We start from the raw sequence: 18,077 nt of genomic DNA, 5'->3' as shown, positions 1-18,077 counted from the left end.
TGTTGGTGGACCTTGATGCTTATGGAGGTGTAGACCCAAATGGTATTTTTCCTTTGTTTTTTTTATAAAGACCAGATTTCATAGCTCCAAAGTTATCTGTTATTTTGCGCAAGTTAGCAAGAAGAGGAGCTTTTAGCACTTGTTGGAGAATTGGTAATGTTACTCCTCTATGTAAATGTGTTTGTGGTAGCTCAAGTCCAACTGATTACCGCCCAATTTCCATAACTCCCATATTATCTAAAGTTTTTGAACGTCTTCTGGCAAAAAGTCTTAATAGGTTTACTGAAGGTAATCGTCTATTCCCTAGTTTGCAATTTGGTTTTCGTAAGGGCCTTGGAGCATGTAATGCCCTTCTTACAATCTCCAATGCTATACAGAAATCCCTTGATTGTGGTCAGGAAGTTTGTATGATTGGCCTTGATGTTAGCGCTGTCTTTGACCATGTTAATCATGAGGCCCTTGTTTTCAAACTCAAACAGTTGGGAGTGTGTGGGTTGTTTTTTAGCATTATTATTGAATTTTTAAGTAATAGATCTCAAAGAGTTGTTGATGATGGGCACCATAGTGAGTATAGGAATGTGATATCTGGTGTTCCACTGGGTAGTGTTCTTGGCTCATTACTTTTCATACTATATACACATGACATGTGGTTTGACCTAGAAAACAAGCTTGTTGCATATGCAGATGATACTACTCTCTTTGCGTCAATTCCATCCCCTGAATGTAGATATGGGGTTGCCGAATCCCTTAATAGAGTTCTAGCTAAAGTTATTGCAATGGTGCAAATTATGGGATATTAAGTTGAACCCTAATAAAACTCAAAGTATGATTGTAAGTAAGTCAAGGACAGTTGCTCCTCACCATCCAGATCTCAGTATTGATAATGTTTCTTTTACTTTGTATGACTTTTAAAATTTTAGGTGATTCACGATAGCAAATTTACTTTTGAGGTCTGCGTCTTCTTCAATTGCACAAAAAATTGGCTTATTGAGAAAGTGTTTCAAGATTTTGGTGATCAATCTATTCTGAAGAAATGTTTTAATTTTTTCATTCTACCTTGTTTTGGGTATTGTTCTCCTGTCTGGTCTTCAGTAGCTAATTCTCATCTTAATTTGTTGGACAGAAACTTAGTCTTTTAAATTTCTTATTCCTGATCTAGATATTAATCTTTGGCACCGTCGTTCAAGTGGTTCATCGTGCATGTTGCATAAGGTTTTTCATAATTCTGACCATCCTTTACAATCAGATCTTCCTGGACAATTCCATCCTGTTCTTAATACTAGGCAGGCAGTTAATTCTAATAGCCAGGCCTTCATCATGAGGCTCAATACTACACTGTATTCTAGAAGTTTTATTACAGCTGTCACCAAGTTGTGGAATGATCTTCCTAATTTAATCGGGTAGTTGAATTGTAGAACTTCAAAAGTTCAAAGTTGGAGCAAATGTTTTTATGTTGACCAGGCTGACATGAGCTTTTTATAATCTATTTATGACATCTGTTTTAACGTTGTTAAAGTTTTTAGAGTGATTTATTGTTATTTGTTCTCCATTTATTTATTTCCATATTTCCTTTCCTTACTGGGCTATTTTTTCTGTTGCAGCCCTTGCGCTTATAGCATCTTGCTTTTCCAACTAGGGTTGTAGCTTGGCTATTAATAATAATAATAATAATAATAATAATAATAATAATAATAATGTGACTGCAATTATGAATATTCAGACCATCTCTACTTTAGTCTGTGGAACCCCACCCCCCTTAGATGTTCACTTAAGTGTTCACTCTCGTATCAGCTTGGTCGCATGCCAATAACATCCGGCTACTGAGGTATCTTGATGATTGCCTAATTCCATCAATCTCCTAGAGGCAAATCCTACAACATTGCGACAGACTTCTGTCCTTTTTCCAGGATCCGGTAATTGTGGTAAATCTGGAGAGGTCAAGCCAAAGGTGTTGCTGTACCTAGGGAGGAGAGTGGACACAACAGAGGAACTGTCTTTCATTCTAAAAATAGAGTAACTATCCTGAAAAGAGTGGTATACCTTTTCTAAACCTCCCAATAGCTTCCAATGGCAGAAAAATTCTAGGTCATCATTGGAGAAGTTGGTTCCCCACAGCCATCTACATCTAGGATATTTTTAGTGGCATCTGAAGAAACAGTGGCCTGAGAGCAAAGACCCTCCTCATTACCTAGTTCCTATCTAACAGAAAGTATGATTTTACAACAACCCTGACTGCCAAGAGTACTCGGCGATAGTTCTCAGGTCTTTACAAGCTTCAGATACGGAACTGTGTCTCAAAACCATTTTTTCTTTCTTTGGATTTGACGAACCAAGTAAGCAATGTACACAGACTTTACTTCAGAGAGTTAAAGGAAGGTATTGTTCTCATTAGTGCCTAAATTCATAGCTAAACCTTTTATTTTAATTGTGCATTACTCTTCCTGTAGATTATTTTTTCTTATTTCCTTTCCTCACTGGACTACTTTCCCTGTTGGAACCCTCGGGCTTATAACAACAATAATAATAATAATAATAATTATTATTATTATTATTATTATTATTATTATTATTATTATTATTATTATTATTATTAATAAACTACTCAAGATTCATCATTCAAATCCTTTTCCATTTCCTCCCTTAGGGAAGTAACTGACAATCGTTACCTCCAAAGGACTTGGCTATTTATTTTATGACTCCAGAAGGCTCGAGAAGAAAATCTCTAGAAACACCATCTCTTTCTGGCTTTGGGAGACCATATAGTGATGAACCAGACAAGTAGCGATCCCAAGCAATCAACATGGGCACAATCTCACTAAGTCAAAGGAGTTGGTGCAACGTTTGGAAACATCGGACGACCTTCATGGCCCACTATCTTTCGGAATGCACCACAAGTCACTCCTCAACACACTCGTTCCTTAGGACCTGTTTGAGCGGCTCAGCTAGTGGTGTACTGGGTAATTCTATACAATAGTGAGGTGGCGGGGGGGCTGGGGCTTTCCCCGCTACCAGTCAGTAACTACCTACACCTTGTTACAGTTTTTAACAGCTGAGTTTCCAGCTTCTAAAATCATACAAAAATACAAATTACATTATTTTTTTTAATTTGAATTTTCTTATTCTATGACTATTTGGTTGTTTGGAACTTGCAAATTTCAATACAGTACCTATAAATTTTGCAACTATATACTCTCAAGTAGTTATATTGACGTATTCATTACCCCCCTGAATGATAAATGATAATAGTACTTGATCATTCAAATATTTATTTTCTAAAGCATTATTTCATACAGTATGCATATCTGATTATTGTTGTTAAACATAATTTTCTTTAAATTATTTACTCCTTTTGGCATGCTGTACAATTGATGTTACTAGTCACTTCATTACAATTGCCGTTACACGGTATTACATAGTGTTCATGTAAATTTTTTTATTCAGTTTTACAAATCAGTTTAACCCATAAGAATGATTGGAAATAGCATTAATTCCTTCCCCACATAAGGATGCATCTATTCCAAGAAATTTTTATTCAAATTTTAAAATATTAAGATACAGTTCAGTGTATAAAAGCATGCCAAAAGCTAAGATGATAATGAAATAAATGAACATTTAACATCACTCTGTAGTCTTCTTCCCTAAATGTTCTTTTGATATTTCTCACAACTACTTTAGTTGCTCAGGCCTCTATCATACTCACTACGGAAACCCGGGTCAATGACTAAGCCAGCAGTTGAACTTACCACCCTCATAAGAGCGAGTCATCCACATAAATAGCGGAAGGTTTGTTAGTATGGGAACAAATGACAAATTCGGAGATAATTTATATTTTTCCAACTAATGCATACCTGTAGCTATTTTGGGGAAGTATATCCACATAAATAGCTACAGGTTTGTATCAGGGAAAAATACAAATTATCTCCGAATTTGTCATTTTTTTTTTATAAAATGGTTTACTGTATCTAGTTGTTTAAGATAAATCCAGTACAGTCCTGGGAAGCTTGAGATATTTCTTAGTAATAGAAGTATATTATGTACAGTATACTTAAGTCAACTACAATATATCACATTTGTATTCATATATATTTTGTATTTGAAATATATTATCTTTTATGACAACTATATATCACAACCACTATCACAGGTATTCTATATGTGAAGAATTTTCTTCTACTCTTCTTTCATTTGTATTTTTTGGCTCTACTAATACTGTAGCTACCCTTTAAACGTTCTCTCCTACATTAAGTTTTATTTACCGAAACATCGGGAGGACTATTTTAAACTAAATAAAACTGTTGTTAATAGCATACGCCATGCTCGTGACGTCACAGAGTAGATACTCACAGCAAAAGCCTTAGCGGGCGTAAGGTGGTTCTTTCCTTAAACTACTTGGGTCGAGATAAATTATTAAACTGGTTTGAATATACAGTAATCTCAATACTGCTGACTTGAAAGCAGCCTTTATTTCCCAATACCAATTAAAGTATGTTAATTTTAAGATGTATGCCTATCCCACCAGCCCATTGCTTATTTCTCATTTTAACTTAATTTTTAGCAAGCCAGAATAGGTGGGATTATTGTATATATAAACTTCCTTAGAGCAGCAAGATTTCTCTGAGTATTTTGTACAAAATCCTGCCTCCTATGCACTCCTTACAACAATATTGCCCTGTCCTAAAGTCCCAAGATGGCACCTCCACTGGGTTCCCTGCGCTCAACATCTGTCACCTGTTTTGAAAGGTGAAGCCATGTGAGCCTGCACGACCCTATGGTCGCTCCATTCGTTCGGAAGCAGTAGTGACCAACCTGCTTATCAGGGGATCCGTGCACCTCTGGCTCACCCCCTCCCCCTTCCCAAAACTAGACTCACACCAGAACCTGCGGCTGAAGATAGTGAAGGACATGAGCCCGTGAGTCCCTATTTGCTAAAAGTGAGGATTTTAGGGGTGAGCCAGTCAAGAGTGCAAAGTATGCAACCACGGTCAACAGCCATTTCAGGACAAAGACAATATTCCATGGAGTGCAGGTACTAAAAAGTGGCCACTTAGTTATTCCCCCATTTTTTAAGCTTAGATTTAGGTTAACTGGCTATTACATATTTCGGACTGTGTGCGGTTAGATTGTGTGTACTGTTTTACATATTTTGGTTTTTGAGAATAGCACAGTCTCTGGGTCACATGGGCCACGTTTCCAACCCTAATTTCAATCATTAATTATTGCAGAAGACCACAAGTCTAATCAATCATATATTTGATTTAATTTGCCTTTCCTTTCTTACATTTTGTATTTGTTAAGATGTCCGTTTCTTTTAATATAAATTTGTAAAGTAAACCAAGATTAGGTTAATTAAACTTTATTGTATTTTTACTCCCTCATTTATTTGATTTTTTATTATGATTATTTAATCTCGGGATAGTATACCCGATATTTTGAAAGGAGTAAGTCATAAGTGAGTCAGCGAGTGACTTAGTGTTAATCTATCTGCTTCGAAGATAAAGATCCATATCTTTAAAATTAACTTTACATCACTGCTCCCATTATTTTGGTTTGTCTGAATAATTACTTAACGTAATATTCCTGTCCAGCATCTCACTGGAGTCCCTGGGACGGAATCGAAACGGAGCCTGAGAGTGTAGATGACCTTAGACCTGACAAAGCTAGAGTAGGCCATTAAATTACTTTTATTTATAATTTGCAAAGTAAGCATTTTATAATGTCAGAATTATACGGGAATCTAAAAAAATAAATGAAATACTATATTTTCCATTGGAATGTTGAGTAGACAAAATAGCTGTTAAATTGAATATTTGTGAGTGATGAATAACTAGAATAGTTATTTCAAATCTGTTGCTAAGCTGGTCCGAGAAAAAAATTTAAGCACCGAATGCAATGTTATGTTAAGAATAGCAGAGTTTTATTATCTTGACATAGGCCTAATGTGGAAGAAATTAAGCCATAAATTAATAAACACTGCCTCATTTTTTGTTTGTTGATACAGTTAATTACATCAGCTGGTAGAGGACTCAACCAGACTCATGAGTCTCAAAGACTTTTTAGTCCATCCCCAGACACTCCATTTGCTCTTTGGTAGAGTGATTAGACTCCGAACTTCCAATTATTTGCTGTTTTGTATGTCGAGAAGGACTGGGTAGTGTAGAAGGACTGGGTAGAAGGAATTATGTAGTTGTCATGGGTGACTTAAATGCTAGAGTGCGCGCTGGAGAGGTAGAAGGTGTCATTGGGAAATATGGCGTACCAGGTGAAAATGAGAATGGTGAGAGACTGGTAGATATGTGTGTTGAACAAGAGATGGTAATAAGTGCTAGCTTTTTTAAAAAGAAAGATAAAAATACGTATATATGGGTAAGAGTGGCAAATGGAAGAGTAGTAGAAAGGGCATTAATGGATTATGTTTTGATAACTAAAAGAATGTTTGGAAGATTGAAAGACGTGCACGTGTTTAGGGGTATGGCTAACGGTATGTCTGATCATTTTTTGGTGGAAGGAAAATTAGTTGTAGCAAAAGAGGGGGGGAATAGAGTAGGTGGATGTAAAAGGGAGCTAGTGAGGGTTGAAGAGCTAATAAAACCGGGGGTAAAAAGTAAATATCAGGAAAGGTTGAAAATGGCATATGACGAGGTGAGAGTAAGAGAAACTGGTAATGTAGAGGAGGAGTGGAAGTTAGCAAAAGAAAATTTTGTTGGGATTGCAAGTGATGTATGTGGCAAGAAGGTTGTTGGAGGCAGCATGAGGAAGGGCAGTGAATGGTGGAATGAAGGAGTGAAGGTAAAAGTGGAAGAGAAAAAGAGGGCCTTTGAAGAATGGCTGCAGAGTAATAGTATAGAGAAGTATGAAAAATATAGAGAGAAAAATGTGGAAGTAAAGCGCAAGGTACGTGAGGCAAAGAGGGCAGCTGACCTGAGGTGGGGTCAGGGACTGGGTCAGTCATATGAAGAGAATAAGAAGAAGTTTTGGAAAGAAGTGAAGAGAGTAAGGAAGGCTGGCGCAAGAATTGAAGAGACAGTGAAAGATGGAAATGGAAGGTTGTTAAGAGGAGAGGAGGCAAGGAAAAGGTGGGCGGAATATTTTGAAAGTTTACTGAATGTTGAGGATAATAGGGAGGCAGATATAATTTCTGTTCCAGGTGTTGAGGTGCCAGTGATGGGAGATGAGAATGAGAATGTTTTGTGTTGTCAATGGTACCAGTAGATTGGGTTTGTGCGTATATTGTACCACTATATAAGGGTAAGGGAGATGTGCATGAGTGTTGTAATTCAAGAGGTATTAGTTTGTTGAGTGTAGTTGGAAAAGTGTATGGTAGAGTAATGATTAATAGGATTAAGGATAAAACAGAGAATGCAATCTTGGAAGTACAGGGTGGTTTTAGAAGAGGTAGGGGTTGTATGAATCAGGTTTTTACAGTTAGGCAGATATGCGAGAAATATTTAGCAAAAGGTTATGAATCAGATTTTTACAGTTAGGCAGATATGCGAGAAATATTTAGCAAAAGGTAAGGAGGTGTATGTTGCGTTTATGGATCTGGAGAAAGCATATGATAGAGTTGATAGGGAAGCAATGTGGAATGTGATGAGGTTATATGGAGTTGGTGGAAGGTTGTTGCAAGCAGTGAAAAGTTTCTACAAAGGTAGTAAAGCATGTGTTAGAATAGGAAATGAAGTGAGGGATTGGTTTCCGGTGAGAGTGGGGCTGAGACAGGGATGTGTGATGTCGCCCTGGTTGTTCAACTTGTATGTTGATGGAGTGGTGAGAGAGGTGAATGCTCGAGTGCTTGGACGAGGATTAAAACTGGTAGGCGAGAATGATCATGAATGGGAGGTAAATCAGTTGTTGTTTGCGGATGATACTGTACTGATAGCAGACACAGAAGAGAAGCTTGACCGACTAGTGACAGAATTTGGAAGGGTGTGTGAGGGAAGGAAGTTGAGATTTAATGTGGGTAAGAGTAAGGTTATGAGATGTACGAGAAGGGAAGGTGGTGCAAGGTTGAATGTCATGTTGAATGGAGAGTTACTTGAGGAGGTGGATCAGTTTAAGTACTTGGGGTCTGTTGTTGCAGCAAATGGTGGAGTGGAAGCAGATGTACGTCAGAGAGTGAATGAAGGTTGCAAAGTGTTGGGGGCAGTTAAGGGAGTAGTAAAAAATAGAGGGTTGGGCATGAATGTAAAGAGAGTTCTATTTGAGAAAGTGATTGTACCAACTGTGATGTATGGATCGGAGTTGTGGGGAATGAAAGTGATGGAGAGACAGAAATTTAATGTGTTTGAGATGAAGTGTCTAAGGAGTATGGCTGGTGTATCTCGAGTAGATAGGGTTAGGAACGAAGTGGTGAGGGTGAGAACGGGTGTAAGAAATGAGTTAGCGGCTAGAGTGGATATGAATGTGTTGAGGTGGTTTGGCCATGTTGAGAGAATGGAAAATGGCTGTCTGCTAAAAAAGGTGATGAATGCAAGAGTTGATGGGAGAAGTACAAGAGGAAGGCCAAGGTTTGGGTGGATGGATGGTGTGAAGAAAGCTCTGGGTGATAGGAGGATAGATGTGAGAGAGGCAAGAGAGCGTGCTAGAAATAGGAATGAATGGCGAGCGATTGTGACGCAGTTTCGGTAGGCCCTGCTGCTTCCTCCAGTGCCTTAGATGACCGCGGAGGTAGCAGCAGTAGAGGATTCAGCATTTTGAAGCTTCATCTGTGGTGGATAATGTGGGAGGTTGGGCTGTGGCACCCTAGCAGTACCAGCTGAACTCGGCTGAGTCCCTGGTTAGGCTGGAGGAACGTAGAGAGTAGAGGTCCCCTTTTTGTTTTGTTTCTTTGTTGATGTCGGCTACCCCCCAAAATTGGGGGAAGTGCCTTTGGTATATGTATGTGATGTATGTCGAGAAATTGCCACATTGATTTGAGTTGTATCTTTTTAATTCCAGTTTGTATCCGTTACCTCTGGACTGATTTGTGCTAAGTGCGAATAGATTGTTATAATCTACATTTGCCATTCCTTTAAAAAAATTGAATGCCTCTATTAACTGTCTCCTTAGTTGTCAAGTTTTTAGGTCAAATAAGTTCAAACGTTCCATACTTTCTCTATATCCTAATTGCCTTAGTTTTGAAAGCAGCTTGGTGGTGGGTCCCTAGCTTGTTCTGCTTCCAGTCTATTTCCTTCTGATATATATATATATATATATATATATATATATATATATATATATATATATATATATATATATATATATATATATATAATATATATATATATATATATATTTATATATATATATATATATATATATATTTATATATATATATATATATATATATATATTTATATATATATATATATATATATATGTATATATATATATATATAGCAATCCAAAGGAAGATGCAACTCACAGCAACATTTCTTCTTTCATTTTATTGTATATGTGGACAAAACCTTCAACCTAGTTATGTTACAGAGTATGCTCAGCGTATCTGTAAGCCTACGTTGTACAGTAGCTATAGAATGAGCCTACTCAAAGTCCGGCAAATTTCAGGTCTGTCATCTAATTTACATTTCTAAAGATAGTATATATTAAACAGTGAATGGGTAGTTCCTCCGGTTAACAGGTCCGTGAAGGCAGTTCCGTTCATGCAGATCTATTTGGGCGTTCGTCCTCATTTGCTGTCTCGTTAACGGTTGTTATTGGTAACTAGTGCTGTGAAAGATAAGACACTTGGTGGAGAACATACAGTGCTACATATATATATATATATATATATATATATATATATATATATATATATATATATATATATATATATATATATTGTATATATATATATATATATATTTATATATATATATATGTGTGTGTATGTGTGTATGTATGTATATATATTTATATGTATGTATGTATGTGAGAGAGAGAGAGAGAGAGAGAGAGAGAGAGAGAGAGAGAGAGAGAGAGAGAGAGAGAGAGAGAGAGAGAGAGAGAGAGAGAGAGAGATATGTTTAGGAATTTTCCTTCTTTTTCTTGAATGTGCAGTAAAAATTTCTCTTCTGGAGCTTCCTTTTCTGTTTTCTTCCTAACCACCTCCCACTCAAGCCTCATTTTCTGTTTTCTTCCTAACCACCTCCCACTCAAGCCTCATTTTCTGTTTTCTTCCTAACCACCTCCCACTCAAGCCATCCACACACTTGACTACAATAGTGATGTTCAATGTTCATTTATTTCACATGCATGAAGGCATCATTTGAAATCCCTAATCGAAAATGTTGATTATTTCATTTTCTTCATCATAATAATATAAAAGATTTCCCTGATCTATGTTTCCATACCTATCAGATTCATGATTGACGATGCCATCCGTAGCAAGCACAGGTAACACATTATATACTTCAGGGTCACTTGGTTCATGTTGAGGGCTGAAAAGGCAAAGTATTAGATGATTATTTCAGGCTGCAAAATGTTTTATCATTTCATTTTTTTATGAAACAGTATATACAGTATGTATTTACAAATATATACATATATTAATATACATTATATATAAATCTTAGGTATATACATATATAGTAATCCTTCGGCTATCACTGGTGTTCCGTTCCCAGCTCGGCTCCCTGTGATAACTGAACAACAGCAAAGCAGAAATATACAGCATATTTTTTCATTTTTTTCATTAATTTAGGCTTTTATAAACCCTTCTAACACACTTATAAACCCAATAAATACATTTAAGCCCAAACTTACTTTTATTGTATACTCATGAACATACTGTATGTACTGGGGACCAGCCATCCTGTGAGATACTACCGCAAGAGAGTTATTGGGTCCTTTGAGTGGCTATTCAGCACTAAATTAGATCCTCTCTCTGGTTACGGCTCATTTTGTCTTTACCTACAACTGAACCTAATAGTTTGAACTATTCTTTCCACATTCTCCTCTCTCCTCACACACTTGAAAACAGTGAGAATACCAAATAATTCTTCTTTGCACAAGGTGTTAACTACAGCACTAATTTTTCAGTGGATACTTTCCTTTTAGTAAGGGTAGAAGAGACTCTCTACCTATGATAAGCAGCTCTTCTAGGAGAAGGACACTCCAAAATCAAACCATTGTTCTCTAGTCTTGGGTAGTGCCTTAGCCTCTCTACCATGGCCTTCCACTGTCTTGGATTAGTGGTCTCTTGCTTGAGGGTACACTCAGTCCAGATAAGCAGAATTTTTCCCCTATGCCGTTGATTCATCATTATTTAGAATTCTTGAAAGGCTTAACAACCAATCGTGATTGTTGTAATACAAATGTAAAGTGTTTGCAGGCGCCAGCATAGTCCATTTTGATATTTCTCTATGATCTTGGGGCCATTGTCAAAATACTGATAACTTTACAACGCAGCACAGAATTTCTGTATAGTGAAAAATAGTGAGAACGTTTTAACAAACAACACTCAAGTCATAACTGTACAAAAAAAAAAAATCCAAAGAAGTGTTCATGAGATGATTGTTCCGCTAGTCCCGCTGGAAGAGTCGAAAAGTTATTCTTTAAGGAGGGGGGGGGGGGGCATACTAGTCAATATTAAACAGAATGAGGTAAAAAGACTATGAGTGGCGTAAGGACACTGTGGGACTGATTTCTGAATATCATGCTAGTCTCTTTAGTACCTTTTCCATAAAGAAATGTACATACAGGTAGAACTTTTCCTCTCCGACTAATATAATGCTCGTAAACCTATTTATATGTGTATACTGTACTCGTATTCAAAGTTACACTGCTTGTAAACGGTGGTACGTTTATTCATTCATCAACGCATTTACTCACGGTTTATTTTAGCCCTTTGTGCTACTCAAGGGGTCAGATTTATGTAGTTCATTTAAAATATATATATTAAATCAATAATTGCTACTTTTAGTTGAATATATTTTTCTCAATGTTCTCATTTTATATTTTATATTGATTTTTGTCTGCTTTCACATGGTAACCAATATTTGCCAAGAATAATTGTATTGCCTAGGAGAAGTTCACATAGCCTAGGCCACTCACCCTATATCTGCACTTATCAAATAATAATGAAAGAAAAAAAAAACGAATCTAATCATTCAATTAATAATATGCCCTAATAAATCAGGGGGTTTGGCCTCTTAAGCCAACCTTATAAAACTTTTGCATACATTAGATGTAATCACTTTAATTATAATGTTTTTGCATTTGCAAAGAGCAGGCTCTTCCGAATAAAGATATTAAGCTACTCTATTAAAGGGTCATGCTGGTTTAAAAAGAATTGAAAGTTTTGCTTGAATGTTCACAGCTTGATAGAACCAAGAGTAAATTGATTAAGCATAGAAAGCATTATCATTCTGTAAGTTGCTCTGCAGTTTTAGTATTTCATATTAAAATTCTGATGGAATCTATTTATGTGGTTTAAGATGACCCAGCATCTTAGAAGGATGAAATTTCAATCCTTGAATTTCTTTAAATTATATCTTACATTCCTTAAGCTAACTTTAACCAATTTTATTAGAGCTGTGTCATCATCCTAGCATATTTTAGTCTGTCTTTATGTGGATGGAGTACACGTTTTAATTACAATTCTTTATAAAGGGAAAAAGATGCCTAAAAATATAATGCAATGTATTTTAATTGAGCATAAAGGTTAATTAAGAAGAGCAAACTGTAATAACAACTGCAGTAAATCTGTTGAATGTTTTTCTAACCAGTGGTTTAACAAATAAACATCATCATGAATTAATTGATATATGAAAATAAAGAATTCATGACAAAATATAGACTACTGACTCCAGCTGAATGTAAAACCTGTTTATGCTGTTAAATTAGATCCATTATTTACTACTGCACTACATTCTATAAAAAAAGGTATCATCGGAGAAGAAAACCAAGTGCACTACATACTGTTCATGTGGAGAGTGAGGTGGTTCAGGTCGGTCAGTTGGTCTTGTATTGTAGCCAACATTTCCTGTTGGCACGGGCCTGTAATACATAGAAGGTGTGTTGTTAAATCTATAGAAGGTTGATTATTAAATCAAAAGGAAATTTGAAAGGTTTTTAGTTGTAGACAGATGCAAACAGAGTAAGGATGAGGGTGGTAGTGGAAGAAGGCCGTCATGTCACGGATAGTGGTAGTTAGAAGGGGGGTGTAAGGCCTTTGAAAAGTAGAGAAAGGTTGCAGGTGGGGTTGTCCAACCCTTTACTCACTAGGGTCCCTGCGGAGTATTACAGCAGTAGAGAAGGTTATGGAAGTATACAAAGGATGATGTGTATAGGGCCTTACGGTGAGGGGATGAGATGGATTGATGAGAATTTCAGAGGTTGTTACTGCGGCGGAGGTAGTCTTGAGAGCAATTGTCTGTTTAGCTTTGTTTTCGACAATTGCTTTTACCAGTGTGGCTGCAGTCTGCCTGGCTTGTGGTGAATTGGTGTCCTCTTGAAGGTCTCCATTCAGCTGTGTTGTCTCCCTACATTCTACTAGGTAGTGCAGGACGGCCTGTTGTGGTATGACATCACAATGTTCACAGGGTCTTTTGTAGTTTTCCCACATCTCCCAGTTTGCCTTGTATCCCAACCTGAGTCTGTGTATGCATACAGCCTGCTCTCTTGGGGTGCATCTGTCAATGTGGGGAGGCTCTAACTCCATGGCCCATTTGTACCATGTGGCAGAGGGAGAGCCATTCCCTATCCACTTGTGTAGCTCCCTGATAAGATTTTCTTCGAGCTGTGGCTTTATTTTATTTTTGATTTGTTGCAGTGCAGGCTGTATGTGCACCTGTACACTTTATATGTGTCTGATGCTTTTGGCTAGCTCATCTGCCTTCTTATTCCCTGGTATTCTAATATGACTGGGAATCTAGTTGAGAGTTACAGGTCTGCCTCTTTCATTGTGCTGATATAATAGTGCTTTGATATCAGCTAGCAGGGCCTTGTTTTCTTTGTTATTTTCCTGTTGCAAGGCATGCATTGAGGATCTTGAATCCCTATTGATGACTACTGGTCCTTCCTCATTTTCAATGGAGTATTGTAGTGCTTGTTTTATTGCAACAAGCTCTGTCTGCATGGTGGGGCCATTATTGGATGTCCTCCAGCAGGCCGTGAGATTACTGGAAAATACTGCAGCTCCAGTTATCTGGGTTGCAGGGTCTACATTACCATCAATGTAATGGGTCTGCGCACCCGCTGTTTCCGCAATCCTGATTGCTGCCAGGGCGGCATTCCTTAGTTCCTACATTGTGCAGTCTTCCTTTGCTCTTGGAAGCTTAGTGTACCTGAATGTTGCCACCTCTTCCACAATGTGATGTGTTGTGCGCCCTGTGCTGAATCTGGGCTTAGTCGCATAATATCCTCAGCTAAGCCCAGGCTCCTTGCTATAGGAGCTTGGGGTTTAGACCTCAGGGTGCTTTGATAGTTCCTCTCGCACTCTCTTTTTTGTCATCTAGTCTCTGTTTGAGAGGAACATCTTTACAATTATGGGTGCACTTCTCTGTCCAATCCTGTCTTCTAGTGATGGCAGGCCAATTTCCTTCCTCTTGTTGCACAGTCTTGTCCATATAGGGGCTCCTAGCATGAGCCTCATGGCATCGTTTTGAATTACTTCTACTGTGGCTTTTTGGGTGTGTGTCAGGTTTGTTAAGGTGGGAGCAGCATAGTCTACTAGCGTTCCTGAGCAGGCTCGATAGTACTTCTTTTGAACGTGCTCATTTGCTCTGCCATTTAGTTTTGTCATGTATTGATTTTTCCTTGAGATACTTGATTTCCTCCTTGAATGTGAGTTGCTTGTCTATTACAACTCCCAGGTATGTGTATCTGTCCACCCACTCTAGGGGTTCCATTCCTATTGCAGGGGGTTTGGGGCTTTTATTGCCATTCCCTTGGTTTTGCCTAGGGTTTTTTTTGTTTTTTTAATCCCAACTCATTGGACTTTTGGTTGATGTCATTCAGTGCCCTCTACATTCTTACCATTGGGACTGGTCCTCGAGGTATTACACATACATCGTCCGCGTAGATGAATAAAAAGGAGAGAGCTGAGAATCACTCTTTGTGGTGTTCCATTTTTTAAGTCATGAAATGCTGATATCACTCCTTGGAACTTGACTCTGGCTTGTCTTCCTAGCACATAGTTCTTTGTCCATGCTAGTAGGTGACCTTTTACTCCTTTTCTGACCACTGATTGCAGCATTGCTGCTGGGCTGGCTAGCTCGAAGGCTTTTTCAAAGTCTATGAAGACTATAGTTGCCTTCTTTTGGTTAATACAACTGAGAACGTCAGTAATGGATTCAGTGGTCCCAGTTCCCTCCTTTTATGCATATAGCAGTTTATGTAGGGGACCAATTTTGTGCTTCATTCTGTTTAGTATCATTTTTTCCCTGTCTTTTCCATGCAGGATACAAGACCTATTGGTCTCGGATTCTCTGGATCCTTTGGCATGGGGATCAGTAGTTTGTCTTGTTGCCTCCAGGTTTGGGGCCTTGTGTGCTTAAGGTGTGTTCTGTTCATTAACCTCAGGAATGCGGTTTCTCCTGCTGGACCCATGTATATGATCATGGTGCAGGTTATTGTGTCTGCCCCTGGTGCATTGTCTTTTGCTGATTTGTACACTGCCCTCAATTCCTCAGTTGTGTATGGGGTACCTGTGTCATCCTGTAGCTGATAGGCTGTTGATTTCCTCCCATCTAGCTGATGCCAGCTGCTCCTGTAGCATTCTGGTTTCAGGGGAGAGATTAGCTTATTCTGTTCTGCTTGCAAAGGCTGTTGCAATTCTTTCTGCCTTTCTTGTGGGTGTGGTTGTATTGCAACTGGTGTCCTCTTTTTTCCAGCTTCTCTGTGCAGCCATTTGCATATTTCGGAGAGTGTTGTATACTGTGATAAGTTTGTGCACTATTCCATCATTTTCTATTCTTATTTCATGGATTCTTTGTAGTACATCATTTTTAACTGTTTGCAGTAGTTCTCTATTCTCTACTGTGGTTCTTCTGTAGATTTTTGTGACCCTATTGAGCTGTGTTTTGAGTCTCCTTTACTCTGGGCAGTAGTACCAGGAGTCCTTTATGTGTAGTTTCTTCTTGCTGCCCTCAGAGGCATTGCTTTGTTAGCTGCGTTGTGAAACGCATCAACTAGTTCCTTTTCTGGTTGATCTATGTCCTCTGGAGGATTGTAGTTTATTGCCCATTTCTCTATGGCCAGTCAGAAGCAGACCCAGTCTGCCAGGTCTTGATTCCATCTCGGTGGAGGTGGTGGTATAGGAGGTAGCTGTTGCATCTCCAATTCTGTTACTGTGGTAAAGTGATCATTTACCAGGGTTGAGTGCACTCGCCATCTAGTTAGGTGCCTTATTGCAGTTGTGGCAAAAGTCAGATTTAGTCTGCCTCCTCTTATGTGTGTGGGTTGCCCTGTGTTTACCAGGGAGACTCCTTCAAACTCTTCTATGTGCTCTCCTGAAGGGTTCGTTATTGACGGGGATGATAATAATGGAAGATGTGCATTAAAATCCCCACATTTAAGTGTTGGTGTGCCTTCTGTGTGTGCAAAGAGTTGTGTTAGTTGCAGTTCTGGCTCTTCTCTATTAATTTTCCTGTAGGTGTTGTATATGTCTTTTTGGTTCAGTAATGTTACTGTTATTGCCAGCATCTCTACGTTGGTACTAAGAGGAATTGGAATGTGTAACCTTGTTGTTGGTATTGTTGTTCTGACTAGTGTAGCTAGACGTTTGTTTATGCTTATCTGTGGGGTGGTGTAGCCATTGTAACCTGCAATTTTGAGCTTTGTGCCAGTTGTTAGGAATTTTTCTTGCAACAGGATGACATCTATCTCCTCTATTTTGCAGACTGCAATTAGAGAGGATATTTTATGTCTCACTCCGGCTGAATTCCAATTAAGGATCTTTATTCCTGAGTGTAGGTTGAAGATAACTGTCTGGGATCCCTAGGGGCAAAGGCAATTGCCTTAACCTCTGTTGATGGAGTGGATGCGTTGATGGTGGCTGGGGTGAGTGGATGATGGGGTTGGGGTATGATGAGACGGATGTGGAAGGTGCGGGTGAGAGTGGTGATGGTGTGGAAGGTATAGGTATTAAATCGTGAGAGGTAATCTCCTGGATAGCTTTGGAGAGAGAGAGGGGGGGGGGCTTGGATTTGGAGAGGAAACCCTTGAGCAGTTCCACTATGTTGGCTGCAATAGTGCCAGCATTGATCTTTCCTGTTACAGCCTGTGTGACAAGGTAGGTCAACCTTTCCGTAAGAACCATTGTCTTAATGAAGATGGTTTAGGTAAATGCTTTGAAGCCCGAGCAGTGGAAGTGGGGGCTCTTGTGGCGGATCTAGCCCTGGAAGAGTCTCTTCTTAGCTCATCCTGTGAGTAGAATTTCCTCCTTGGTAGAGGTTTAGGAGCCATTTTTCCTCTTGGCTCCTCTCTCTTTTCTTTGGGGAGGGCTGCTATTACTCTGGCAACCCTTTCATGACATCCCCATGCCATGACATTGTGGCATTTCTTACAGTTAGGGCATTTTGCAGTTGTAGGTATGCCCGCTGCTTTCTTGTCGATACAGTCCTGTGTGGGGTGCCTCAGGCTGCATACAGCACAAGTAGGAAATTTAGCCTGGCATTGGTCTTAATGATGACCAAACATTTGGTAATTATAACATCTGAGAGGGTCTGGGTAAGATTACTTCACCCAGAAGCCGCAAAGAACCCAATATCTACTTCATTGAACTGTGAGTAGATATAGGTGGCCTGGTAGCCCCCCCCCCCCAACACCACCACCACCCCATACCTATCCACTGTTAGTGGTTAGGTAGGGTTGCCACCTTGCACTTGAAATGTAATGGCTGCCCTCCAGCTATGCTAGAAGTATACCCACATTAATAGCTACAGGTTTGTATTAGTTAGGGAGAAATACAAATTATCTTTGAATTTGTCATTTTTTTATAAAAGCTTTCTGTATTTAGAAGTTTAAGATAAATCCAGTACAAACCTGGAAAGCTTAAGATATTTCTTAATAGCAGTATATTATATATACTTAAGTCAACTGCAATATATAAAATTTGTATTCATATATATTTTATATTTGAAATGTATTATCTTTCA

The 18,077-nt window shown here is 38.5% G+C and overlaps 2 protein-coding genes across 7 annotated transcripts in view; one reads left to right on the top strand and one right to left on the bottom strand.

Annotated features, from left to right (window-relative positions):
* The window catches only part of ArgRS-m (arginyl-tRNA synthetase, mitochondrial), a 644,356-nt gene that overhangs the window by 131,145 nt on the left and 495,134 nt on the right, over positions 1 to 18,077 (top strand). The window lies entirely within an intron of this gene.
* Positions 1 to 18,077, bottom strand: part of LOC137658734 (uncharacterized) — a 97,570-nt gene that overhangs the window by 11,815 nt on the left and 67,678 nt on the right. For 2 of the 6 annotated variants that reach the window (XM_068393746.1, XM_068393749.1), the window contains 2 exons: positions 12,898 to 12,975; positions 9,917 to 10,415 (listed from right to left, as the gene is read on the bottom strand). In XM_068393746.1, coding sequence (XP_068249847.1) covers positions 10,253 to 10,415; positions 12,898 to 12,975 — 241 coding nt within the window. In that variant the 3' untranslated portion in view covers positions 9,917 to 10,252. Of the gene's footprint in view, positions 1 to 9,379; positions 9,706 to 9,916; positions 10,416 to 12,897; positions 12,976 to 18,077 lie in introns of those variants that run through there. The other 4 variants (XM_068393748.1, XM_068393747.1, XM_068393750.1 and 1 more) reach the window with 4 other exon arrangements.

This window comes from Palaemon carinicauda, chromosome 19 (assembly GCF_036898095.1).
Source record: "Palaemon carinicauda isolate YSFRI2023 chromosome 19, ASM3689809v2, whole genome shotgun sequence".
Taxonomy (NCBI): Eukaryota; Metazoa; Arthropoda; class Malacostraca; order Decapoda; family Palaemonidae; genus Palaemon; species Palaemon carinicauda.
The sequence above is the reverse complement of the archived record's forward strand: the minus strand, read 5'-3'. Positions and strand labels throughout refer to the sequence as shown.